We start from the raw sequence: 26,088 nt of genomic DNA, 5'->3' as shown, positions 1-26,088 counted from the left end.
GACTAAGAAGAAGTTCACGGTCAGTCATCACGCGCGGAGCAGTGGCTTGAGGAGTGGACTTGGGAGCATTGGCATAGTCATGTGTGGCAGAGTCATCATTGGTGGAATAAGATACAGCTTTGCGAAACTGACCATCCAATGGATGAATGCCTTCATCAATTACAGCTGGTGCCTTGCCCTTTCCATCAACTGAGGAATATGTCTGCTTGAGGACTTCAATTGGGGGTAAGTAGCTGAGATGATTCTGGAAATCAGCTTTGTAGTTGAGTGAAGACCTTGTCCTGAGGAGTCTCATGATCCAAGGTGCATAAGGCTTCAGCTCAAACGGAGACTGTGCAACATTGGCCATAGTCCTCATGAAGAAATCATGATAGTTGACAGGAATGCCATGAACAATGTTGAATACAAGATTCTTCATGATGCCAACAATTTCCTCATCAGATGAGTCGTGGCCTTTGATAGGACTGATTGTCCTCGTAAGAATACGATAGACAGTTCTGGGCACGTACAGCAATTCCTTCACGAGGAATTTGGTTCGTGGTGCCTGACCTGGTTTCAAAGGCTTCATCAGCACTTGCATGTAATGATGTGTGAGCTCAGGTTCACTGTAGATGCAGCGAGCTTCTTCAAGGGGAAGACTGCGTGGTAGAGCACGAAGCAATTCAGAGGCTGGTGCAGTGTAGTGAGTGTTTTCAGACATCCAGTCCAGCACCCATGAATTCACATCTTCAGCATTTCTGGTGATGTGCAGCGTTGCATAGAATTGAAGAATCAGTTCTTCATTCCAATCGCAGATGTCAGAGCAAAAATTGAGTAGTCTAGCGTCGTGAAGAACACTGAGGACTGGTGCGAAGCACGACAGAGATTCCATATCCACGTGAGGAATATGCTCATGGTAGAAAATCTTCTCCTTGTTGAACAGCACTGAGGAATAGAAATTGGCTTGACTAGCAGTCGAGAAACGCCTCTTCCTAATGCGAGCAGAGTCATATGGGCTGTAATCTTCAAAGAATACGTGCTCGCCGAAGAAATCATCAGCCTTGAACTTTTGCTTGCGTGAGAATGGATCCTTTGGCTTTGGCAGAGGAGTGTCAGTGAGTTGCATCACGACCCCAGGAATCTCAATCGCAGGTTCTTCAGGCTGAGGAATTTCTGGTTCTTCCTCAATGGCAGTCTGCGTAATTGGTTGTTCAGCAGCAGCAGTTTCTTCAGCGCTAGTGGCTGGAATTTCCTCATGGACAGATGCAGTGGGATGAGTTTCTTCAGAGCCCATGTGAACAGTTTGTGTGGGGGACTGAGGAATTTGCTATAGAGGGGTGAACATTGGAGAGTTTGGATGCTGACTTTCCCAGAATTCATCACTGATTACGGGTGTGGAGCAGCCAATGTCCACATCTTCATCTTCCATTTCTTCAACGCCAGCCTCTTCAGCTGTGAACTGAGGCATGGGCGAGGAGATGATAGGTGTTGAAGGGATCGTATCCACTTCAATTTCTTCATCCAACGGTTCAGACGAAGCAGCAGAAGGAGTTTCTTCATCAGATCTGCTGGGGATCACATATTCTTCATCAAAAGGAACAAGGTCCTTTGATGGTCTGGTTGAGATGGGAACAACATCAATCGGATGTGCAAATGAACTTGTCATAGACTTCATTTTCTTCGAAGCTGAAGAATCTGAAGTAGCTGATGCTTTCCTTTTCTTCACTGCAGCACGCTCTGCAGCCTTGGTCTTCTTCACATCTGATGCAGATGGAAGGATTGGAGTTGAAGTTGGTGCAGGAGCAGCTGAGGAATCTGGTTGATTTTCTTCAGGCACAACTGATCCAGTTGCCCTGAGTTCTTCAGTTTCTTCAGGCACACCACTAGTGGGTGCCCTGACAATTTCTTCAGTGGCTGGAATGCAGTCATCAGCCCTGGAACTCACATTTTCTTCAGTAGCCTGATTGTCATCAGCAGTGCTGGCATGTTCTTCAGTCGGCTGAGCAGATGCTTCAGCCTGAGGAATTTCCTGTTGCGTTGGGGCAGCAACATTTGAAGTGAACTGTTCAGTTATCTTTACAAATCTAACTTTGGCTCCTTGCCAATCAGCATAGTAGGCTTTGAAGTCATCGCTGAGGGTTTTGATTTCAGATTGGATTTTTACAAGTTCATCAGTTGTCATAGTGACAACATTGTTCTTCAGATATTTCTCCTTTCTGTACTGGGCCTTCTTGATCTGCCTGGCCTGATCATATTTCCATTTCTTCTCTTAGATGAAATGAGTCAGCATGTGATTTTGACCAGGTGTCAGCTTGAAGTCAGGCATAGGAGTATTTGGGTCCTTATGCCAGAGATCAATGTAGTCGAGGATCAGCTTGGGATCCAAAAGCAGTGGCACAGGTGTGTCTTTGGCTCTAGCGGCCCTAACTTGTCTGTCTCTGATGATTTCTGCAAGTTCATCATCATCAGCTTCATCTTCTTCAGGTGGCACTTGGAAAGCGACTTGCTTCTTTTGAGAACTTGGCGTGGACCTCGTCCAGCAGTGGCCTTGGTCTTCAGCAGAGTGGGGCCAGATGAAGAATTTGGTGCAGCTGAGGAGCTTGCTGAGACACCAGAGGCAATGGAGATGCCTGTAGTCCTTTGGCACGAGGCCAGATGCGCAGGTGCTGAGGACTTTGTCGGAACAGCTGAGGACTTTGGAGGAAGTGCTGAGGGTTTTGAAGGAGCAGCTTGAGGGATTGGTCGTGAGGACTTTGAAGAGTCTCGCCGTGAGGGCGCAGCTGAGGAACTTGGCCGTGAGGGCACTGTTGGTGAAGCACTTGGCTTATGAGCAGGCTTCTTAGGCATGGATTTCCTCGGCTTGACAGAGGCCTCAACAGAGGCAGCAGTAGCCGCGGAGTCTTCATTAAATTTCCTCACTGCTTCTCTGGCTTGCTTGGCAAGCTTGGCTTGGCGCTTGGCCCATTCATTAGGATAGTCCTCACCACGCTTGAGGCTGGTGGGATCAGCAATTTGGCCAGGTGCCAGCGGAGCTCTTGGGCATGGAGGATTGAGTGCGAATTTCTTCATGTACTTAGGAGTGACATATCTGTACTCCCTCCATTCTCTTGCCCATCTCCTCTCTATCTTCTGAATGCGCACTTTGCGCTCATTCTTGGTTTCCTCAGTAGGTGTGCAGTACCTAGCATATATGTCATCAGGGATTTCAAACGATGTATTTATCTCAGGCCTCTTTCCTCCCTTCTGTGGCTTCTTACTGTCAGCCATTTTCTTCAGTTGAGGAATTTGAACAATTGAATTCTGTGAAGGAGTATGCAACTTTTCTTCGAGGAACGCTGCAAATGAGTTAAGTTGATGAGAACCTAGTGATTCAGCAGCGGACATGTGTACCTGTGAACAGAGTATAGTTGCGAGGAATTTGGAGAGGTCATATGCGTTCTCAGAAGGTTTTTCAAAAAGAACAAGTTCGAGAAATTTGACCAGATGAGTCTTGAAGATTTTCACTAAGCGTTCTTTGTCTTAGGTTCCAGAGTTGTATAGATCGAAGATCCACACAATTGAGGAATCTTAAAGAAAAATGATGCTTAGATAAACGAATCAAAAACAGATGACATGTGAGGTGTTTAGTGTGTAAAGATTTGAATAATAAAACACCTTTGAAGATTTTGTAGAGAAACTTCGAATCAAAGAGGGCAGTAAAAGTAACTTTTAATTATCCTGAATGAAGAACACGACGAGCAGTGAGGTAAAACAGTGGAGTTCGTCGGTGTAGATCTTCCACGCCCTAACTTGGCGGAGGAAGACGTCTACGGCAGCGGCGGAGGTGAAGATTTCCGCGGTCGGCGCAAGTACGACGACGACGAAGTCGAGGCAGTGAAGCTCTTCCTCACCGGCGACGATGGAGTAGCGGCGGCGCTAGGATTTGGGAAGCTCGAGTGTGAGAGAGAGATCGAGCGGAGTAAAGGAAGTGAGGAAGGGATGAGGGGGTATTTATAGTAGCAGTGAAAAACTGTTCGCCCGAAGATTTGGGACGAACGTGCCTCTGACCCTTCTCCTTTGCACGACATGTGTCACCCACGTACTGTGTAGTGGAGATCGTGTAAGATCGTGGGTGAATTAAAAATTTATCGTGGGATGCGGAACGATTTGAGCGGCAAAACCGAAAATTTGAATAAGATTAGTTTTAAAGTTCCGTTCACAATTTTTTCAGCTGACAAGGACACAGTGAAGATTTTGAACGAGTTTCAAATAGAACGCATATGAAGAATTTGTGAACAGATTGGGTTGAGTATAGCATAGAGGGGAAGGGTCCGATCACATTCACTTAGCAGAAAAACCAACTTGAAGAAATAGCAATAAGTGAATGTTGTAGAGGACATATATATATATAGCCAATGAAGAAAAACAACGGAACCAGTGAAGACTATACAAAGTTGAAGAATATGAATAATTTGAGGAATTTCAACTTTTGGTGGTGGCGTGACCCACCGTATAAGAATGATGATTTCAGACACCGCGAACAATTATCGTAGGGTTCTGAGAATCAAATTCTTCATTAATTTCTTCACACTAAGAGTGTTATTCTTCATTGATTGAAGTAAAACGTTTCTTCATGTGTTGCACATCTAAGTCATTAATTTTGCATAAGTGTTAGGATGAGTGTCCTTTTCACAGAACATTCGAAGATTCTAGGATATTTAGCTCACACCGCAACTTGCTAAATCTCTTCCCATCCAAGGGCTTTGTGAAGATATCGGCTAGCTGTTCTTCAGTCTTCACATGCTCAATAGAAATGTCGCCTTCCAACACATGATCACGAAGAAAATGATGACGAATCTGAATATGCTTTGTCTTCGAGTGCTGAACTGGGTTGTGAGCAATCTTGATGGCACTCTCATTGTCACAGAAGAGGGGTACATTCTTCATGTTGACGCCGTAGTCCTTGAGAGATTGCTTCATCCATAGCAATTGGGCACAGCAAGAACCAGCGGCAATGTACTCAGCTTCAGTAGTAGATAGTGATACGCAGTTCTGTTTCTTCGAGGACCAACAGACCAAAGATCGTCCGAGGAAATGACATGTACCAGATGTTGGCTTGCGATCCACACGATCACCAGCATAGTCAGAGTCGGAATATCCAACAAGATCAAAAGCCGAGCCCTTGGGGTACCATAATCCAAGTGTTGGTGTGTGAGCTAGATATCGAAGAATATGCTTCACAGCCTTATGGTGTGATTCCTTCGGTGCAGCTTGAAATCGGGCACACATGCAAACACTAAGCATTATATCTGGCCTAGATGCACATAAGTATAATAAGGAACCTATCATGGAGCGGTATACCTTATGATCGAAGTCAATACCATTTTCATCAATACACAAATGGCCATTTGTGGGCATAGGAATTTTAACGCCTTTGCAATCTTGCATGCCGAATTTCCTCAGTACATCCTTGAGGTATTTCTCTTGAGATATGAATATGCCATTGTGTTGTTGACTAATTTAAAGATCTAAGAAAAATTTCAACTCTCCCATACTAGACATTTGATATTCTTCACTCATCATATAGGCAAATTCATCACTATAACGTTGGTCGGTACAGACAAAGATAATATCATCAACATATACTTGGCACACAAAAAATTCACCATCATAAGATTTAGTGAAAAGAGTAGGGTCGAGTAAACCGGGTTTGAAGCCTTTATTCATGAAGAGTTCCTTCAAAGTATCATACCAAGCCCGTGGGGCCTGCTTGAGGCCATAGAGGGCCTTGTTGAGTCTGAAGACTTTGTCAGGATTCTTTGGATCTTCAAAACCTGGGGGTTGAGCAACATATACTTCTTCCTCAAACTTACCATTGAGGAATGCACTTTTCACATCCATTTGATATAGAGTGATATCATGATGGTTAGCATAAGCAAGTAATATGCGAATAGCCTCAAGTCTAGCAACAGGTGCAAAAGTTTCATCGAAATCAATTCCTTCAACCTGTGTGTAGCCTTGAGCTACAAGCCGTGCCTTATTCCTCACAACAAGGCCATTTTCATCTTGCTTGTTGCGGTAGATCCACTTTGTGCCGATGATATTGTGCTTGCGAGGATCTGGGCGTTTGACCAGTTCCCAGACATTGTTGAGCTCGAACTGATGTAATTCTTCTTGCATGGCCTGAATCCACTCAGGCTCCAGAAATGCTTCATCTACCTTAGTGGGCTCTGTAATAGAGACAAAAGCATACTGCCCACAAAAGTTAGACAAATGTGAAGCTTTTGAGCGTGTGAGAGGACCTGGCGCTTTGATGTCATTGATGATCTTTTCAACTTGCACTTCTTTTGCAATGCGAGGATGAGCTGGTTGTCGTTGAAGAATTTGATCAGCGTTTTCTTCAGCACCATTTTCTTCAAGTGCATTAGCTCGATGTTCTTCATGTTCTGGAATGAATTCTTCAGCAGATTCTTCAGTAGGAATGACATCCTTAGTAGCCTTGAACTTGATAGTTTCCTCAGGTGTTGGTTCATCTATCACAGTAGGTAGGTGCTCTCTTTGCGAGACATTAGTTTCATTGAACCGCGCATCTACAGTTTCAACAACTTTGTGAAGAACGTTGTTGAAAACTCTGTAGGTGTGCGAGTCCTTTCCGTAACCAAGCATAAAGTCATCATGTGCTTTCGGTGCAAATTTTGAGTTGTGATGAGGATCTCTAATCCAACATTTAGCACTGAAGACTTTGAAATAACTTACATTGGGTTTCTTATCAGTGAGGAGTTCATAGGCAGTCTTTTTGAAGAATTTGTGAAGATATACTCTGTTGATGATGTGGCACGCAGTATCAATTGCTTTAGTCCAGAAATGACGAGGCGTTTTGTATTCATCAAGCATAGTGTGAGCCATCTCAGTAAGAGTCCTGTTCTTGCGCTCCACGGCGCCATTCTACTGAGGAGTGTAAGGAGCAAATAACTCATGAGTAATACCAAGTTCATCAAGATAGTCATCGAGACCAGAATTCTTGAACTCAATGCCATTGTCACTTCTGATGTGCTTGATCTTCACACCAAAGTTGGTTGAAGCCCTCGAGGAAAATCGTTTGAAGACTTCCCGCACTTCATGTTTGTAAGTAACAAGGTTTACCCATGTGTAACGAGAATAATCATCAACAATAACAAAGCCATATTGAGATGCTTCATTTGAGATAGCAGAATAATGATTGGGACCAAGGAGATCCATGTGAAGCAATTCAAATGGGCGAGTGGTGGTCATAATAGTCTTTGCTGAATGCTTGGCCTTGGTCATCTTCCCAGCTTCATAGGCTCCGCATAGGTGATCCTTGAGGAATTTGACATTCTCGATGCCAATGACATGCTTCTTCTTCGCAAGCGTGTGCAAATTCCTCATGCCTGCATGACCAAGTCGTCGATGCCAGAGCCAGCCTTCTGAAGTTTTTGCAAGTAAGCACACGGCTGGTTGTGGTCCTGTAGAGAAATCAACAATATACAGGTCTCCTCTCCTAAAGCCTTCGAAGACTTTGGAATTGTCAGCTTCCATAACCACAACACAACGGTACTTGCCGAAGACAACAACCATATCAAGATCACAAAGCATTGAGACAGGCATAAGGTTGTATCCTAAGGACTCAACAAGCATGACTTTGTCCATGTGTCGATCCTTTGTAATCGCAACCTTACCTAGACCCAATACTTAACTTTTGCCTTTGTCAGCAAAGATGATATGCTTCAGATGCGACGGAGATAATGGAGCATCCATCAATAGATTCTTGTCACCAGTCATGTGGTTTGTACATCCACTATTGAGGACCCACTCAGTGGCTTTGGGTTGATCATCCTGCAGATGAATTAGTGCAGCTTACAAACTCATATACTTCATCAGTGAAGAATATGACATTAATTCATTAGATCAATTTCATCAAGTAAAAGAACTGATAAAGCAATATGAGGACGTGAGAAATGAAAGTTCATTTCTTCATGATTAGCCTGCGTCCTATCAGGCATGCTCAGGTCTCTAGCAAATTCTTCAGACGATTATGTGCGTCTGGAGACCTGACCCTGCAGAAGAGATTAGTTTTTTTCTTCACCACCCACATCTGAAGGGGTGGCAAAGAGTTCATCATTCTGCGAGCTCCATACGAGAAGGATGGCATAGAAGCCAGTCCATTTCGTTTCACATAAGAGGGGTTAGAGTAAGCATAAGAGTAAGCAGAGAAATTCTTCGAGGACTTATGGACATAATGATTTGAAGAATAATGCACAGATCCATAATCCTTAGATCTTCCCTGCGAAACAGACGGGTTAGCACGATAATGTTCATATGAGGACTTTGATCCATATGATGAATTTGGTCCGTATGAAGACTTAAATCCATATGAAGAATTTGGTCCATATGAAGAATTTGATCTGGGGTTCCTATTCTTCACAGGTGGCGTCATGATGACATTCACCTGAAGATTTTCAAGGCATCTTTTGGGAACCCAGATTTTCTTCACAGGGGAGCCGTTCCTGCAGTTAGTGCCAACATATCTAGCAAATACTTCACCATTCTGATTTTTGAACAGTTTATAGTTGGAGTCAATTGACTCATCATCAGAATGAGGAGATTCACATGAAAATCCAGATAAGTTAGATGGATCAACTGGAGGTCCCTTTGCAGTAACCCATGTAGTTTTGGGGTACTGCTCAGGCTTCCAATATGTACAATCAGCATTGATTTTCCTCTCAAAGGCGATACCCTCTTTCCTAGGGTTCCTATTGAGGATCTGCCTTTTAAGCACATCACAAAGAGCCTGATGCCCTTTGAGGCTTTTGTACATGCCTGTGGTGTACAATTCCTTCAGCCCTACATCGTCAGTGATACTAGCAATGTCCTCAGATGAGGAATTACTGATAGCAGAGCCATGTGAAGAATTTGAAACATTAGCAGCATTTGAACATTCAGGTGAAGAATTAGCAGATTCACGTTCAATGCACTTCAAGCATGGAGGAACAAATTCTTCCTGAGATGCGCTGATTTGTTGAGCAAGTAATGAATCGCGCTCCTTCTGAAGATCTTCATAACTCACTCTTAGCTTCTCAAGGTCTTGCTTTCTTTGAAGAAACTCATAAGAAAGCTTTTCATGATCCGATAAGAGAGTGTTATGATGACTTTGAAGTTTGTCAAGCTTGGACTGAAGTCTCTGAAGATTTTCAGTCAAAGTTTTAATGCGATCCATTTCTTCACCCAACATATCATCACTTTTATTTAGCATGTTTTGAACCTTTTCTAAAGCCCTTTATTGTTTTATAGCAATCTTAGCAAGTTTAGAATAGCTGGGCTTAAGGTTTTCATCAGATTCATTCTCACTTGATTCAGAGGAGGTATATTTGAGTACCTTGGCACCCTTTGCCATGAAGCAATAGGTGGGAGCGTAGTCATCATCCCCTTCATCAGCCTTGTTGCTGAGGTCATTTTCCTCAATGTTGAAGATAGACTTGCTGACGAATGCAGTAGCAAGAGCAAGGCTCGCCACTCCGGATTCGGACTCCTCAGATGACTCATCTTCCTCATTTTCTTCAGATTCAGCCTCAGAGTCCATTTCCTTGCCAATGAATGCCCTGGCCTTCTTGGAGCTGCTCTTCTTATGATATGAAGGCTTTGAGGATTTTGATGATGAGGATTTTGTGGATTTCTTATTTTTCTTTGCATCATCAGAACTGTAATCCTTGTATTTCTTCTTCTTTGATTCCTTTTCCCACTGAGGACAATCTTGAATGAAATGTCCAGGTTTCTTGCACTTGTGACAGAGCCTCTTCTTGTAGTCACTGGATGAGGAATCATTGCTCCTTGAGGATCTTCCAAGGCGACCACGTCTTGAGAACTTTTGGAACTTCTTCACGAGCAGAGCCAGATCATGGCTCAGTTCTTCAGGATCACCAAGGCTGCTACCAGAGTCTTCATCTTCAGACTCAGATACTGCCTTGGCTTTCAGTGCACGTGTTCTGCCATAGCTTGAACCATAGAGATCTCTCTTTTTAGCAAGTTGGAACTCATGAGTATTTAGCCTCTCGAGAATATCAGCGGGATCAAGTGACTTGTAATCAGCACGTTCTTGTATCATCAATGCCAGAGTGTCAAATGAGGAATCAAGCGATCTCAGCAATTTCTTCACCACCTCATTGTCGGTGATGTCAGTGGCACCAAGTGCTTGAAGCTCATTTGAGATGTCAGTGAGGTGATCGAAGGTTTGTTGAACATTTTCATTGTCGAGTCTTTTGAAGCGGTTGAAGAGATTGCGAAGAACATCAACTCGAGAGTCACGCTGAGTTGAGACTCCTTCATTCACTTTGGACAACCTGTCCCAGATAAGCTTCGCTGTTTCCAAAGCACTCACTCTGCCATACTGTCATTTGCTCAGATGGCCACATATGATATTCTTCGCTTGAGAGTCGAGTTGCTTGAATCTCTTCACATCGGCAACATTCAGAGAAGGTATGACTGAGGGAACACCATTTTCCACAACATACCAGAGATCGTTGTCAATTGCTTCAAGATGCATTCGCATCTTATTCTTCCAGTAGGGGTAGTCCGTCCCATCGAAGGTAGGACACCCAGCAGAGACCTTGATCATACCTGTGGTCGACATAACTAAAACTCCAGGCGGTTAAACCAAAATCACACAGAACAAGTGAGTACCTTGCTCTGATACCAATTGAAAGTGCGTTATATCGACTAGGGGGGTGAATAGGCGATTTTTATGAAATTCTTCACTGAGGAATTTGCCGGTGAGGAAATTCCTTAGCGAAGAACTACTAGCAGCGGAATAAGTACTCAAAGGTAAACATAACAGAATACAAGTATAGTCATCATGATGAAATGAAGACAGACACAGAGTACAGGAAGCATAATCACAGGATAACACAGGATGAAGACAAACAAACTAAAAAAATAGAACTGAGGAAATTGAGAAAATCTTCAGTCAAGGTCTTCTAACACAGATATGAACAAACATATAGCACAGTTATGAGGAAATGAAAGAATTGAGGAAATAGAATCAGTAAGCTCGGTGAAGACAATGATTTGGTAGACCAGTTCCAACTGCTGTCTCAGTTGTATGTCTGGTTGGAGCGGCTGAGTATTTAAACTCGAGGACACACGGTCCCGGACACCCAGTCAAGGACACTTAGTTCAAGACACCCAGTCCTCACCGTATTCTCCTTGAACTAAGGTCACACAGACCTCGTCCAATCACTCATGGTAAGTCTTCAGGCGATTTCCAAACCTTCACAAACTTGGTCACCCGGCGATCCACAATTCCTCTTGGATGCTCTAGACCATGACGCCTAACCGTCTGGAAGAAGCACAATCTTCAAAGGTAACAAGCGTCGGATCCACTCAGGATCAATCTCTTCAGTGATGCTCAATCACTTGGGGTTTGTAGGTGTTTGGGTTTTGGGTTTTTGGTTTTTCCTCACTTGATGATTTTCGCTCAAAGTCCTCGGAGGATGGGTTGCTCTCAAATGACAAGTGTCACTTTCTCTCGGAGCAGCCTCTCAGGCTAGTGGTTGTAGGGGGCGGCTATTTATAGCCTAGGGAGCAGCCCAACATGATAAGACATAAATGCCCTTCAATGATATGACCGTTAGGTGGATAGATATTTTGGAACAGCTGGCGCATAGCACAGCAACAGTCGGAATTTTGAGTACCAAAATCCTCAGGGCTATCATGTTCCTCACTGTGTAGGCAATCCACACTGGCGAATTCCTAACTCCTCAGTCAGGACAAATTCCTCAGAGACCAGAAGAACTTCGTCTCTGTCACTGAAGAAATTGACTGAACTGTATGAGATTTTCAATGGCTTCACTCGAAGGGATTGGTAGGTGTAGGATTTTGAGTTGAGCATCACATGGAAATTTTTCCTTAGTATTTCCTCGACCCCCTTTAACAGCACGGTGTTTCCTATGACTCAAGAAAGAGAAAAACAAAACTATAAAAACGAAAGTCTTCAAGCTTCATATTCCTCGCATGAATATCAAGTTTTCACGGACACACCAATTTCTTCACTTTTAAAGTCTTCATGAAAGTCTTCAGAAATACCAAAATCTTCAGTCGAAGATATTCATTTTTAGGGGTCGACTTTTCCTGTAAATATCAAACTCCTCATAGACTTATAGACATGTGTACACTCACACACGCATTAGTCCCTTAACCTATAAGTCTTCAATACACCAAAATCACTAAGGGGCACTAGATGCACTAACAACATGCCCACATACACTCACACATATGAACACACACATGCATAGTGTACCTTATGAGCACCTCTGAGACTGAGCCGACACATCATCTTGATATTGAGAAAGTCGCCACACACGCCTTCGTAGTCGACGGAAACGTCTCCTCCCACTGAACGTATATCGCCGGAAGACCTGAAATAAATCCAAAAAATGCGAGCAATGATGTCAAGCCTAGGACTTAAACTCTAGTGGATTGGGGATATCACTGTCATCCTAATCATCCAACACATGTTGATTCGCCACATGATAAACTTAGTTCACATGGTAAATTTATGTGAGATTGCAAAAACTCGGTTATCTGGAAAACATGGAAACTAGGTAATCTGTAATGTATCCTCAAGAAGGACCTAACCATGGCAGATCACAAAATGATATGTTGACGAATTGATTGTTTATTACAGCAGCAGCAATACTAAAAATAAAAGCATGGCAAAATTAGTAGACATGGCAAAAAATAGTGTGAGATGGCAAGTTTAATTTGTCGGGGTCCTTGGGAACGGGGATACCCGGACCCGTCTGCCTACGGCCCAGCGCGCGGCTCCACCAATGGCCCGCCGTGGCCCAGCTCCAGGACTTCACGAGCAAGACCCTCGCGAGGTGAACGACATCAAGACCCCTGAGGGAGTGGCCTCCCGAGGCTACCTCCCGAGGAGCGGACTTCTCTAGGCTTGCACCCACCTCGCGAGGGGTGCAATGACGTGAGCCATGACGACCAACGTCAGGAGGGCGCTAGCGGGCGCAGGAGAGGACAGTTCCTTCTTTGGTGCTAAGGAGGCAAGGACATACGCGGGTTCCTAAGAGTCCCCCAAAGGTTTCCATTTCAGTGCTACAAGGCCAAGACCGCTGGCTCGGTAGGACGGAGGTCAACGTTGAGCCCACCACTGCATCATGACTAGAAGCTTTGCAGGCGAAGACCACCTTTAGTCGGGATAGGGTGTACTCCTGTCCCCCTTTGAAATTGGCGACCGTGGTATCCCTTCTTACTTAAACCATGAGGGAAAAGGACCAAGGCCCCTATAAATATAGGTTAGTCTCCACCGTAGAGAGGGATCCGATCCATTCATCCCCCAAGCCCTCGCGAGGCAGCTCATCCCTTGTACCAGTTCATACTCATCCTCCTCGCGAGGCAATCCATCACAAAGCAGGAGTAGGGTTTTACACCGCAAGGTGGACCGAATATGGGTAAACCACCGAGTCCGGTTCCTTCCCTTCTATCTCCTGGGCCCGGCGAAGCATCGATGTGAGACGGCGAGCGGCAAGCAGAGGCGTAGCGAAGTTCTCCATGCACACCCCAGAGTTCGAACCTTTCTTTGGGTCTGCGGAGCCCCCACTTCCGACATAATTCATTGAAATCATGGTAACTTTGGGAAAATCTATAAATGAAGGAGTCACACAGCACAACTGACAAATAGAGCGGTAGAGCAGCAACAACAAACACTAAAATTGACCCGAGACTGGAGGGAGGAGAGGTAACGAGGGATTTGCATGGTCCTCCCTGCGCAGCAGCCGCGGAAACACCTCTGCTCCTCTCCACGCGCGCGACCGAGCGGAGCGCCTCTGTGCCTAGCGCGCATTTGCACCGCCTCCACCTCCTCCTATAAATCATCGATGGCGAAGGCGTCGAACAATGTAGGCTCCGCCGCCATCCTGCACCCTGACCGCCAACGTCACGCCATCGTCGTCGCTACCACCAGGACGGCGTCCCGGATCTCTCCGACTATCAACACCATCTGGTGCCCCGTTCCGTCTCCCCCAGCACCAAATATCTGAAGAATAATCATCGGGAAATTACCGGGATCTGCACACCACACATTGTCGTCGCACCATCTCACCAACAAATCGCCGAGGGGAGCTTGGGTTGGTCGCCACGAAAGGATAAGGCGAAATGAGAGAATGGGTGAGATGAGAGGGGAGTGACAGCTGTCGGTGAGGGGAAGGGAAAAAACCATTCGTTCGCTTCCAACTTCCCATTGAACGATGCCAAGAGTTGACGTGAAGCTAACTTTGCATCAAGATCCGTGTTGAAAATCCGACGGCAGTTAACGTGTTCGACAGCCAAATTATTAGGGATTCCGAAAAGAAAAATGTGATCCAAAGAAGGCCTTAGTCTTTTAGAATTATTTTTTTAACAAGTCGCTTCTGAAAATGATCTTCGATATTTTCTTTCCAGTCTCTATTATGAAATTTTGGGTAATGGGTGGGAATAAGGAAATGTTTGCATGGAGCCCACGACAGAGCCAAAAGATGTGTATATTCAAGCTCATTTGCGTGCCACACTAAATAGTTGAAAATCAACTTTGTGCTACTGATACAGGGCCCACTACATGGCGTGCTAGTGATAATAATAGTCAAAAGAGAATCGACTCTAAATAATTTTGAAGAAGATATGAAGAAAATGTTAACAGTACTCATGACTGTTCTGCTTGACCATTTTGTCCCGACTAGTCGAGCTCACCTACAACCCCATTCAAACAAGCAACAGCATCACCTACCAAAATCTCTCTCTACCTCTCTCCCTGAAATTTTGTGAGCTCTAGTACAATCTCCAGGTACATACGAGATGCGCCGTCTCGTCGTCCTGCTCCTTACTGTCTTGCTCCCCCATGAAAACAGCTGCTCCGCCGCCGCAGCTTCCGGCGGCGGTATCCAGTGCAGCCGCCGGTGCGGCAGCACCACCGTCCCTTACCCTTTTGGCTTCTCCCCCGGCTGCCCCATCCCGCTGTCCTGCGACGCCAGCATATCCACGCCGATCCTCGGTCGCAGCGGCACGACCATCCACTCTTTCAACTCCACCACCTCGACCATCGTCGTCTCCCTCCCGCCATCGTGCACTCGCAGCGTCCCCGACGCCAAGAAGGCGCTCTCCGGCGCCAACTACGGCGTCTCGTCCCACACCGGTCTGTTCCTCCGCGGCGGCTGCCGCGAGATCAACGCGTCGGGCGCCGAATGCAGCGTGCCCGCGAGCGTCATGTCCAGGCTTCTCCGCACAGCGCAGTGTGTCGGCAACGACACCTCCGTGACGTGCTTTGCCTCTTCTCCGATGAACAGCACGGCGGTGGCGGCGCCCGCGCCCGCGCCGGCACCGGCCTTGAAGTCCGCTTATCCCAACCAGTTCTTGAGCTGGGAGAAAGTGGAGGCCTTTCGGTGCGGCGACGCGCTGACGGCGGCGCTGTATGGGGACACGGACACGGTACTGTCGCTGGAGTTCGGCGTGGCGGAGCTGGGCTGGTGGGTCAATGGGACGTGCGCCGGCAGCGGCGAGCTTTGCGCGGCGAACGCGACTTGCACCGACGTAGACACGCCGAGCGGGAAGAAAGGACACCGGTGCGCATGCCAGGCGGGGATGAACGGCGATGGCTTCTTGGCCGGCGACGGATGCCACTACCTAGGTGAGTCATGACCACTTGTGACTTGGTGGGTAGACCACCCTAAAGTTTCTCCTCAAATCTTGACCCCTAAAATTTCTCCTCAATTTTTTTTCGAAACTTCTCCTCAAATCTTTTTTTTATCTCTCCTCAAATCTTAACCCAACGTGCACCGATATAGACACGCCGAGTTAAAAAAAAGTGGCGAGGTAACTAAACCCTCAAATTTAACCACTCAAATCCAAATTGTTCATAAATATCGCATTTAGGACAAAAGTTTGAAACCAGATTAAGACCGGATATTGCATTATTTTACATTGTGTGTTTGCACCGCCTCTGCCTCCTCCCATTAATCATCGACGACGACTGCGTCAAACACCATAACCTCTGTCGCCAACACCATGCCATTGATGCCGCTACCACCAGGGTGGCGTCCCGGACCTCGCCGGCCATCTACACCATCTAGAGCCCCGTTTTGCCTCCCCGACACCAAATATTTGACGAAAAATCGCCGGGAAGTAACCGAGATCCACCGCACCATCTCACCGGCAAAACACCGAGCAGAGCTTGGGTTGGTTGCCGCGGGAGGGTAAGGGGAAATGAGAGAATGGTTGAGGTGAGAGGGGAGTGACGGCTATCGGTGAGGAGAAGGAAGAAAACCCATTCGTTCGGTTCTCACTTCCCAACGAACGATGCCAAGAGCTGACGTGAAGCTAACTTTGCGTTAAGGTCCATGCTGAAAATCCGACAGCAGTTAATGCGTTCGACGAACAGATTTTTTTATTTTTTATTTTTTTGAAACTAGAGACGGATAGATTTTTAATGATTTCGAAAAGAAAATGTGATTTGAAGGAGGCTTTTATCTTTTAGGGAATTCTAGAAAGGACGTCATGAAAATATGCAAACTACTCAAATTCAAATTAATCAACACTAATCGTCCACCATATGATAGATTTCAGCTGGCAAATACGTCTACTTCTGAAAACGATTTTTGATATTTTTTTTCCAGTCTCTATTATGAAATTTTGGTTAATAGACGGGAATACAAAAATATTTGCATGGAGCCCACGACAGAGTCAAAAGATGTACTCCCTCTGTAAACTAATATAAGAGTGTTTAGATCACTACTTTAGTATTCTAAACGCTTTTATATTAATTTATGGAGGGAGTACTCCTTTAGTGATCTAAGGCTAGTTGTAATGGGAGTATCATAGCTAGTATCATGCATGCAAAATAGGCAAATTTGATGATGTGTCATAGAATTAAATGAAGAAAGAGAGAGTTGAGTATCATATCATAATACTGTATCATAATAAATGCTAGACTAGTATGTGTCATGCATGACAATAAATAAAATGCTACATGATACTAATATATGATACCACGCATTAGGAAGGTAGTATCATACACTAGTATCATATGCATGATACAAGTTCAAAAAAAAAATATGCATGATACTAGTATATAATACTCCCCATTACAACCAGCCTAAACGCTTTTATATTTCTTTACGGGGGAGTACTATAAATTCAAGCTCATTTATGTGCCACACTAAATAGTTGAAAATCAACTTTGTGCTACTGATGCAGGGCCCACTACATGGCGTGCTAGTGATAATAATAGTCAAAAGAGAATCGACTCTAAATAATTTTGAAAAAGATATGAAGAAAATGTTACTAACAATATTCATGACTGTTCCCCTTGACCAGTTTGTCCCGACTAGTCGAGCTCACCTACAACCCATTCAAGCAAGCAACTGCACCTACCAAAATCTCTCTCTCTCCCTAAATTGCAAGCTCAAGTTGGTCTACAATCTCTACGAGATGCGCCGTCTTGTCGTCCTGCTCCTTGCCGTCTTGCTCCCCCATGAAACCAGCTGCTCCGCCGCCGCAGCTTCCGGCGGCGGTAGCCAGTGCAGCCGCCGGTGCGGCACCACCACCGTCCCTTACCCTTTTGGCTTCTCCCCCGGCTGCCCCATCCGGCTGTCCTGCGACGCCAGCGTATCCACGGCGACCCTCCCATACATAGGAGAGAACGGCACCACGTACCGCGTGATATCCTTCAACTCCACCACCTCCACCGTCGTTGTCGGCCTCTCGCCGTCGTGCAGCCGCAGCGTCCCCGAGGCCCGGAGGGCGCTCTCCGGGGGCAACTACGGCGTGTCGTCTCGCACGGGCCTTTTCCTCCGCGGCGGCTGCAGCGGGGTCAACGCGTCGGCGGGCAGCGGATGCAGCGTGCCCGTGGACGTCATGTCCAGGCTGCTCCGCACGGCGCAGTGCGCCGGCCTCGGCAACGACACCTCGCCCGCCGCGGTGGCGTGCGTCGCTTCCCCCCCGCCAAACTCCACCGCGGCGGTGCGTGGCCAGTTTCTGCTGTGGGAGAAGGTCGAGAAGCGAAAGTGCGGCGACGTGCTGACCTCCACGGTGTTCGTGGTCACGGCGGAGGGGACGGCTACGCTGGAGTTCGGCGTGGCCGAGCTCGGCTGGTGGCTCAACGGGACGTGCGGCGCCGGCGGGGGCGAGCGTTGCGCGGCGAACGCGTCGTGCACCGACGTACGAACGCCTAGCGGGGAGACGGGGCACCGGTGCGGGTGCGTGGCGGGGATGGAGGGCGACGGCTTCTTGGCCGGCGACGGATGCTACCTCGGTGAGTCTTTGACTTCGTACCTGTGAATGCTTCCAAAAATTTCCGATATACTCAAGGCCACACGGATCAGGCCACGATGTATCTCGGGCTCTGTTACTGGGTGGGCCCCGGTGCCTCTGCGCGCCACGTCAGCTGCACCCACAAGTCGTGCCTGCGGTCTATCCTGCGCGACATAATCCAATCTCACTAGTTCACACGGCAACTCAAACTAGACGGCTACTCCACTTTCTTAAAAGGACAACGCATTTTTTGCGGGTTGTCTGGGCATATCCAACGCTGACCCATAAATTCGCTTCAGCATTATAGATGGTCAGTCCATAAACACTGATATCAAAGACGCTATCTAATGTTAAACGCATGCATTTCAAACAATTTTTTAACTAACCGGACGAATTCATTCAAACAATTTGATATTTATCAAAATTCGAATAGAAAATAGCATAAATCATCCATACATAGCATGTAAATTAAGTCTACTACAACAATGTCTCAAATTCGATGAGATTAACTCGATGTCCAACAAGTTTTTCATCAATGGATCATGTCATCCCACACATACTGCCTTTTTTATGCGAGAACATACTAACCCTTCAGCTTCATCCAACAGTGTGTGTATGTAAATGGTCGTCAATCTGTCCTGTGGTACATCATGGTAGCACATGCGGGCTACATGATGTGTAGACCAAGATTGAGTGAAGGAATTATTTAAACAAGTTAAGTAAGAAGAAGCAAAATTTATGATCTCCCCCTCTACTGCATGCAAGGGTAAGAATGGGCGGAGTGGAAGCGGATGGGACTGAGAGGGGAGATTTAGTGGGCCTCGGGCTTTATCTCCACTTTGCGGGAGAAATCACGTCCAGACCAATACATACCCGTGATGGATGGCTAACACGTCCGGACCGCGCGGTCCAGATGATTGCGGGTGGTTTAAGGATCGACATTGAAGATGCCCTAATCTCTTCTTTGAATTTCTTTTGTAAATCTTAAGAAAATTGCCATCATCACGTACATGACCATTGTTATGTAGGGGGTGTTTGACTCCAGACCATAGGTTGCCACAACTCAACTTAGACAAGTTTGACAAAGTTAAGTGTGTGTTTGATTCTAGCCACAACTAAGGTAAGAATTGTTTTAATGAGCATTAAGCTTCACGTGTCATAGATACAAAAATTGTGACAAGATTTTCTAAAGCAAGCCAAAGTGTGACCAAGAATTTAAGCAATACAAGTAAGGCAAGCGTGTCAAAATAATGTGGCAATACATAATAAAGATAGTTATAATCCAAACATGCCCATAATCTATGAACCAAAAGTTGCCTAGCATTTTCACTAAAATGCACCAATTAGGAAATGTGCAATTTTAGACCTAGTAGTGTTTCAACGGGGTGGGGAGAGAGAGAGAGAGAGGGGGGGGGGGGTGATCGGTCAAAATGAACACTCTTCTCTTATACTTGCGTACTCCCTCCGTTTCAAAATAGTTTAAGCTTTAGTTTTGTCCTGATGTTATGCAAACAGAAAGTATGGTTTTACTCTTTTTTCTCATGTCTTATTAAACCTTTCTTTTCACTCTTTGGATCATAACCAAATAAAATTTCTTGAGTTGTCGAAATAACTTTCTAATAAAAAAATCTACAACATAAAATAAATGAAAATATATGTTAGGTTGAAGCTAATTTAGTGTTGTAGATGCTGGTATATTTTTTCATAAAATTGGTTAAACTTCAATTTTTTGACTTAGAATAAACCTAAAATTTCAAGTATTTTGGAACAGATGGAGTACAATATAACTTTTGTCTAGACAACATTAATACTACTAGGAGTTAATTCGGGGGGAAATTTGATATTTGAAGACTCAGGCTGGTCACAATGGGGAGGAACTTAGGAGTAACATCACACACTCCAATACAACTTTGCTTATGTGGCACATATTTAATGAAGAGAGAGGTGTTTGTGGTAACTAGCTAAGTTACCGGAACATCACACACTCCAAGAAACAATGAGTCTATAACCTAATAAATACATCTTTGCATGACACTACATAGATGTTCCTACCCACTATGGAGGTAGTAACATAGTCTAGGGAAGTGTATAAGTTACTAGCTTATGTTCTTGCCCATTGTGACCAGCCTCAGGAAAACGTTAGCACTAGCACTGTCGGGATATATAAGGTGTATTTTGACACTGGGATATTTTGTCAGTAGTTACAGCAACAAAGTTACAAAAAAAATGAAATCCAACAATAGCAATTTAGTGTCACAAAAGTAGACATAATGGAGTGCCTGGGCCCGCCATCTCTCTGATTTCACATGTGTAGACCTTGTGCAGAGCTTTGAACATGAGACTTTCAAAGATGTTGACATGATTATGACAAACAGGAATCGCCTAAGGCAAAAAATGGCTGGATCCGAACTCTTCTGGCCCAGAATATAAATGATGATAGCTACATACTGATGCAACGCTTTTTGTTTTTCCTGTGCAGCTAAGCGGGGTTTCAAGAAGAACGTGGCTTTCATCGCTGCAGGTAAAAATGTTTCCTGACCTGACTAACTACGTACACGGCGCCGTGTAAGAGCGTTGGGTCAAGACGCGTCTGGTCAAGGCCGTTGGTTCCATCTGTGGAAACGCCTCCCTGCATGCTTGACTGCTGACCTGGCTAACTAGAAACAGTTAGAAAAGCTGAAAGGGGAAATGGGAAAGGAAATGTTGAATTTGGTTCGAAGAATTCTACTGCTTAGCTTGACCAAGACAAGAATCTCATTCACAACTAGAGAAGTGCATTTCTGAATAAAATTAAGATACTAACTTCAGTAACTTGGGCTGTCGCTGACGATGTATGTGAACAGCAGGTGTGGTGGTGGGCGTGGCGGCGGCGGCCGGCGTGCTCCTGCTGCTATGCTGGGCACGACGCCGGCGCTCTGTCGGCAAGGGGCGGCAGGGCTCAAGCCGGCTCGCGGCGATGCGGCTGCTGTCGGAGGCGGCGACGTCGAGCGGCGTGCCGGTGTACTCGTACAACGAGGTGGCGCGCGCGACCAACTCCTTCTCCGACACGCACCGCCTCGGCACGGGCGCCTACGGCACGGTCTACGTCGGCCGGCTCCCGGCGAACTCGACGGCGCTCGTGGCCATCAAGCGCCTCCGGTGCCGCCTCGACGACCACGACGACGGCGGCGGCAGGGCGGTGGCGCTGCTCCTCAACGAGATCAGGCTCATCTCCTCGCTCAGCCACCCCAACCTGGTCCGCCTCCTCGGCTGCTGCCTCGACCGCGGCGAGCAGATCCTCGTCTACGAGCTCGTGCCCAACGGCACCCTCTCCCACCACCTCCACGGCAACGGCGACGGCGACTCCACGCTGCCGTGGCGCGCGCGGCTCGGCGTCGCGGCGGGCACGGCGGCCGCCATCGCGTACCTGCACGCCGCGCGCCCGCCCATCTTCCACCGCGACGTCAAGTCCGGCAACATCCTCCTCGGCGCTGACCTCCGCGCCAAGCTCGCCGACTTCGGCCTCTCCCGCGCCGCCCGGGGCGCCGAGGACGCGTCGCGCTCGCACGTCTCCACCGCGCCGCAGGGCACGCCGGGGTACGTCGACCCGGAGTACCACCAGAGCTTCCACCTCTCCGACAAGAGCGACGTCTACAGCTTCGGCGTCGTGCTGCTCGAGCTCATCACCGCCATGAAGGTCGTCGACTTCGCCCGGCCGGCCAACGAGGTCAACCTGGCATGCCTCGCGCTCGACCGGATCGGCAAGGGGAGAGTCGAGGAGATCGTCGACCCGGCGCTCCTCCGCCACGGCGAGGAGTGGGTCATGGAGTCGGTCCGGCACGTCAGCGAGCTCGCCTTCCAGTGCCTGGCGTTCGACAAGGACGTCCGGCCGTCCATGAGCGAGGTGGCCGCCGAGCTGTGCCGGATCAGGGACGCCGCCCCAGACTCCGGCATGACGGACCTCGTCGCCGACGTGGGACTCAATGGACCAGACACCACCACGGCAAAGAAAGCCCGGTCGCCGGTGTCGGTGCAGGAGGTTTGGGTCAGCGACCGGAGCTCGCAATCGACCAACGGCTCCATGCCACGCTTTCCATAGCCAAGTTATATCCCACGTGCACCCAACATAGATGAAAATGTAACTTAAAAACAATTTTTGGGGGTGAAGTTTTCCATGGTGAAGATTGTTGTACCTGTACAGTCGCACACATGTATTACCAGCACAAGAACAACTCACAGGTTCGAAGGGGAAACAGCACCATAGAAATCAGCAACTTAGGTTTGACCAACGCGACAAGATTGCCACAAGAGCACAAACTTTGGTTTGATCATCATCGCAACAAGATCAGCACAAGAGCACAGACAGAGTTGTTCCCATCCGAACCATATTCGCCGCAGCATTGGAAATACCCAGCAATACTTTTACAAGTGAATCATATTCGCCGCAGCATTGGGAATACCCAACAGTTTTACAAGCTACAGAATCGCACAACTTATCCGGACTTCGTTTCCTCCACCAACCGCGCCGGGCCACATAGAGCTTATCCACACTTTTGTTGTTCCTATAAATGCTGAACCCATGGAGAGCGAAAGAGGCACACTAGCTAGCCCAGAACAGCACACTGCACTTGCCAACAGGGGCTCAGCGATTCATCTGAAGAAGAAGAAGAATACAGGATGTGCTACAAGGTGGAGTGCGACAAATGCGGCAAGATCACCTGGAAGGGGTGCGGCAAGCATGTCGCGTCCGTCTACGAAGACATCGAGAAAGGAAAGCACTGCACCTGCAAGGCGTGGCCGGGTGTTGACACGGAAGGGTCGTCCTCGAACACCAAAGAAGGTGACGTGCTTTTGCTTGAATCTTTTTCATCTGTCCAGGATCGCAAGACAGATTTACTGAGAATGCTTCCCGGGCTGTGCTTGCAGGTGGAGGAAAAGCTTGAGTTCTTGCACAAGGATCACTAGTTTTGCAACTACTGGACTGAAGGAGACTGCAGTTTTGAATAAAAGCTTGCCTCTGCTATCTGCTCTGTATTTGTTTCTGGCTTCTTCGCTGAAGTCACTTTTGATGGTATAATAAAACATTCTGCAGTTGATTGATTGTCTTATCTAGCTAAAGATGCAAATCAGGGCTAGGTTCCAGAGAGAGTTGGAAAAACTCAGCAAACTCTTTAATCAATGATTCATAAGCTGTATCCATTAGTTCTGCATCGTTAAGTTCTCTACCGTTGGAAGCCATCTGTAATATCTGCTTGATGCTCCCAACACTGCGGCCCTTTATGCCGCAGGGAACAATGTGTTGAAAAGGGGTTAGGTCAGTTGTGACATTTAGCGCTAGACCATGATATACTATCCATCGTGTGCACATAATTCCAATAGCTGCAACTTTCTGCTCACCTGGAGAGGAAACAGAGTGTACAAGTTAAGAAAGATACGTGATAACATGATAAAACACTTTGCAGTATCCAAAAGGACAGTAACATACCAACCCAGACACCGGTGAGGCCTTCTATTCTTGATGCCTTAATAGAGAATGCAGACTGAAGGGCACGAATGATCACATCTTCAAGTGACCTTTGGTACCAGACAAGATCCTTCTTCTGATACCGCAAATTGATAATCGGGTACAGAACAAGCTAAGCAAGCAAAAGAATTGACTGTAAGAAAATATAGTGTTAAGCTACAAAAAAACATGAATAACTGAGATTTTGTGTTCAATATTTCAAAAGTCAGCAAGTTTGTTCTTATTTGAGAATTTTCACAGGTTGATCTAACCAAAAAGGTTATTGAAAACCTTATTTGTTCATTATTTACTTCCCTTTGAAGCTTAGGTTACTTAAGATTTAACTACCTTGAAGCAGAAAATAAAATTGGATACAGTTTCAGACCCACAATACAGCTAATATAACTAGCAAATACCTGTCCAGGACCATGATATGTCACCTGCCCAGCACGATCAATACGATGAATCTCAATAGGAGAATCTTCTATATTGAAATTGAGGTACTTCTCATCGTTGCCGTTGCCCAATGTATAAACTGGTGGATGTTGCAATGCGATTAAGGTGTCCGAGTGATCTTCATCTGTGTCGGTGTCGATGCCTACCAACGCTTTCCTCCTCTCAACAATGGACTTCTGCCAACCCCACGAATCAACATAAGGAACTATCTGCCGATGGAGATCAAAGAGCTCACACCTGTTGAATACAAAGAATGTCATTCGCCACGACAAAAAGGCTGACATGCTACAGCAGTGCTCACAGCTTCAGTTCAGGTGGTAATGCAGACGGCAAGCCTATGATTACACAAATTATTTGGAGCTACCTAGCCTGTAAATTCATCATGATGAATAAGCTTTAGTTACTTCAAATTACTACTAGTCACTGACGTATCTCTTCGTAGCTGAGACTGATTTAAATTGTTGGCACGGCCTCTGAATAAAACTATAATCGCAGCAATTAAAATTCGCGAGTCGAGATTCGAGAGTACCTCCTGCCAACGCGAGCGGCACCGGTGACTGGGGCCGCGTCGGTCGCCGCGGCGGCGATACGGCCGGAGCAGCAGCCTTCGACGAGGCCCAGCCTTCCCCCTCGGGAGCGCGCGGAGGAGCCCCTGGCTGCGGCCGTGAAGGGCGGGACGCCGTGGCAGAACGGGGCGGAGACCGCCATGGCTGCAGGAACCGTGCTCTCGACTCTGGCTGGAGCGGAACCGAGTCCGCGAGGGCTGGACTTGTGCGCCGGCGCGCGGCGGAGTCGCCGAGGAGGAGGAAACCTGGCCGGCCGGCCTGCCTGGATTGGATGGGCGCGAATCGAATCGCACGGCCCAACGGCAACGCCGAGATCACACTGATTTTTTATTTATTTTTTGACGTTCAGATCACACTGATTTAACAGAGTCTGTTTGATAGTAGTACTTGTCACGCATAAACTTTACCTGGTGAGGAATTGATTTTTTTTTCTCGCGAAAAAAGGAATTGACTGCTTTTTACTAGTTTTTTTCTATAGAGAGATGATTTTTAGGACTAGTTCTTTTTATAGCAATGAAAACACTTTCATTAATTCAGGGATAAAAACAATCTCTGGCGTAATAGTAAGCCAAACATGTCGGCTAATCTAGCCCTGTCGCTGCCTTTGTTAAGAGCATCTCCCATAGATAATAGATGATGTATATTATAAAAAACCGCCTTTCACAGCATGAAGGCCAAAACGATGCTTCCGCAGATAATATAGATGTAAAAAAAAATTACTTCAAGCTTTCTCTAAGTGCAAAATAGATCACTTGGTGATGCAACGGCTGTCCGAGTAAATCTCGAGTAAACCAGAGCAGTCGCGAGGAACCTTCCCACGCCGCGCCTGACCATCCCCTCCGTCGCCCGTCGCCGCCGGTCCCATGCATGCCTTCTCTGACCCAACGGACGCCAAAGCAGCTTTGATTTTCCTCGCGATGGCCGCCTCTGTGTATGTTGTCAGTCTCGCTGTCGCCGCCATGCATTTCCCAAATCGACGCGAACAATTTGTAGCCCCTCGTCCCCCCCCCCCCCCCTCCCCCCCGCCGCCGCCTCCGAAATGGAACCGCCAGCAAGGAAGAAGGCAGCCGCGACCAACTACGAGGTGGTGGCTCAAAGCAGTCGTCACTCGACCTCGCCGCATTTTCGTCCCGAGCGAAGAAGACGAAGGTGACTGCGGCGGTTGCTGTTGTCGCTTCCTCGTTGGTGTCGCCGATAGGTGCTGCTTCGTGTGCAACTGCTGTTGCCGTGCCTCCTCCCACACCACCTCCTGTCCCATTGCCGGCCGTGGAGCGGCTGATGTATTTTACATCACCTATTGAAGCACTAGCTATTGGTGAT

General features: G+C 46.9%; 2 protein-coding genes across 5 annotated transcripts; one reads left to right on the top strand and one right to left on the bottom strand.

The window, feature by feature from the left end:
* The first annotated feature begins 14,707 nt into the window (after positions 1-14,707).
* Positions 14,708-23,351, top strand: LOC123102349 (wall-associated receptor kinase-like 14). 4 transcript variants are annotated; one of them, XM_044523660.1, is made up of 4 exons: positions 14,708-15,643; positions 20,744-20,785; positions 21,108-23,083; positions 23,170-23,351. In XM_044523660.1, exons 1-3 carry the CDS (start codon positions 14,815-14,817, stop codon positions 22,340-22,342), a joined length of 2,106 nt encoding a protein of 701 aa, XP_044379595.1. In that variant the 5' UTR covers positions 14,708-14,814; the 3' UTR covers positions 22,343-23,083; positions 23,170-23,351. The 4 variants fall into 4 exon arrangements, with proteins under 4 accessions (XP_044379595.1, XP_044379596.1, XP_044379593.1 ...); XM_044523661.1 differs by having other exon boundaries at positions 14,709-15,643; positions 21,111-23,083; XM_044523658.1 differs by lacking the exon at positions 14,708-15,643 and adding an exon at positions 17,112-18,265.
* On the bottom strand, positions 22,621-25,095 carry LOC123102350 (octanoyltransferase LIP2p2, chloroplastic). Its single transcript, XM_044523662.1, has 4 exons — positions 24,732-25,095; positions 24,163-24,439; positions 23,729-23,879; positions 22,621-23,640 (listed from the first exon to the last, which is right to left on the bottom strand). Exons 1-4 carry the CDS (start codon positions 24,908-24,910, stop codon positions 23,357-23,359), a joined length of 891 nt encoding a protein of 296 aa, XP_044379597.1. The 5' UTR covers positions 24,911-25,095; the 3' UTR covers positions 22,621-23,356.
* Positions 25,096-26,088: the final 993 nt, after the last annotated feature.

Source organism: Triticum aestivum, chromosome 5A (genome assembly GCF_018294505.1).
Source record: "Triticum aestivum cultivar Chinese Spring chromosome 5A, IWGSC CS RefSeq v2.1, whole genome shotgun sequence".
In the NCBI taxonomy this organism is placed as follows: Eukaryota; Viridiplantae; Streptophyta; class Magnoliopsida; order Poales; family Poaceae; genus Triticum; species Triticum aestivum.
The sequence above is the reverse complement of the archived record's forward strand: the minus strand, read 5'-3'. Positions and strand labels throughout refer to the sequence as shown.

What these genes read in the sequence shown, in the direction of transcription:
- LOC123102349 (XM_044523658.1), top strand. Translation starts at nt 17,203, where the DNA reads ATGCAGGGCCCACTACATGGCGTGCTAGTGATAATAATAGTCAAAAGA. An exon ending in CGGCGACGGATGCTACCTCG is followed by an intron (nt 18,266 to 20,743) that starts GTGAGTCTTTGA and finishes TTTCCTGTGCAG; the next exon opens with CTAAGCGGGGTTTCAAGAAG. An exon ending in CGTGGCTTTCATCGCTGCAG is followed by an intron (nt 20,786 to 21,107) that starts GTAAAAATGTTT and finishes GTATGTGAACAG; the next exon opens with CAGGTGTGGTGGTGGGCGTG.
- LOC123102350 (XM_044523662.1), bottom strand. Translation starts at nt 24,910, where the DNA reads ATGGCGGTCTCCGCCCCGTTCTGCCACGGCGTCCCGCCCTTCACGGCC. An exon ending in GCCGCTCGCGTTGGCAGGAG is followed by an intron (nt 24,440 to 24,731) that starts GTACTCTCGAAT and finishes TGTATTCAACAG; the next exon opens with GTGTGAGCTCTTTGATCTCC. An exon ending in CATATCATGGTCCTGGACAG is followed by an intron (nt 23,880 to 24,162) that starts GTATTTGCTAGT and finishes TTGCTTGCTTAG; the next exon opens with CTTGTTCTGTACCCGATTAT.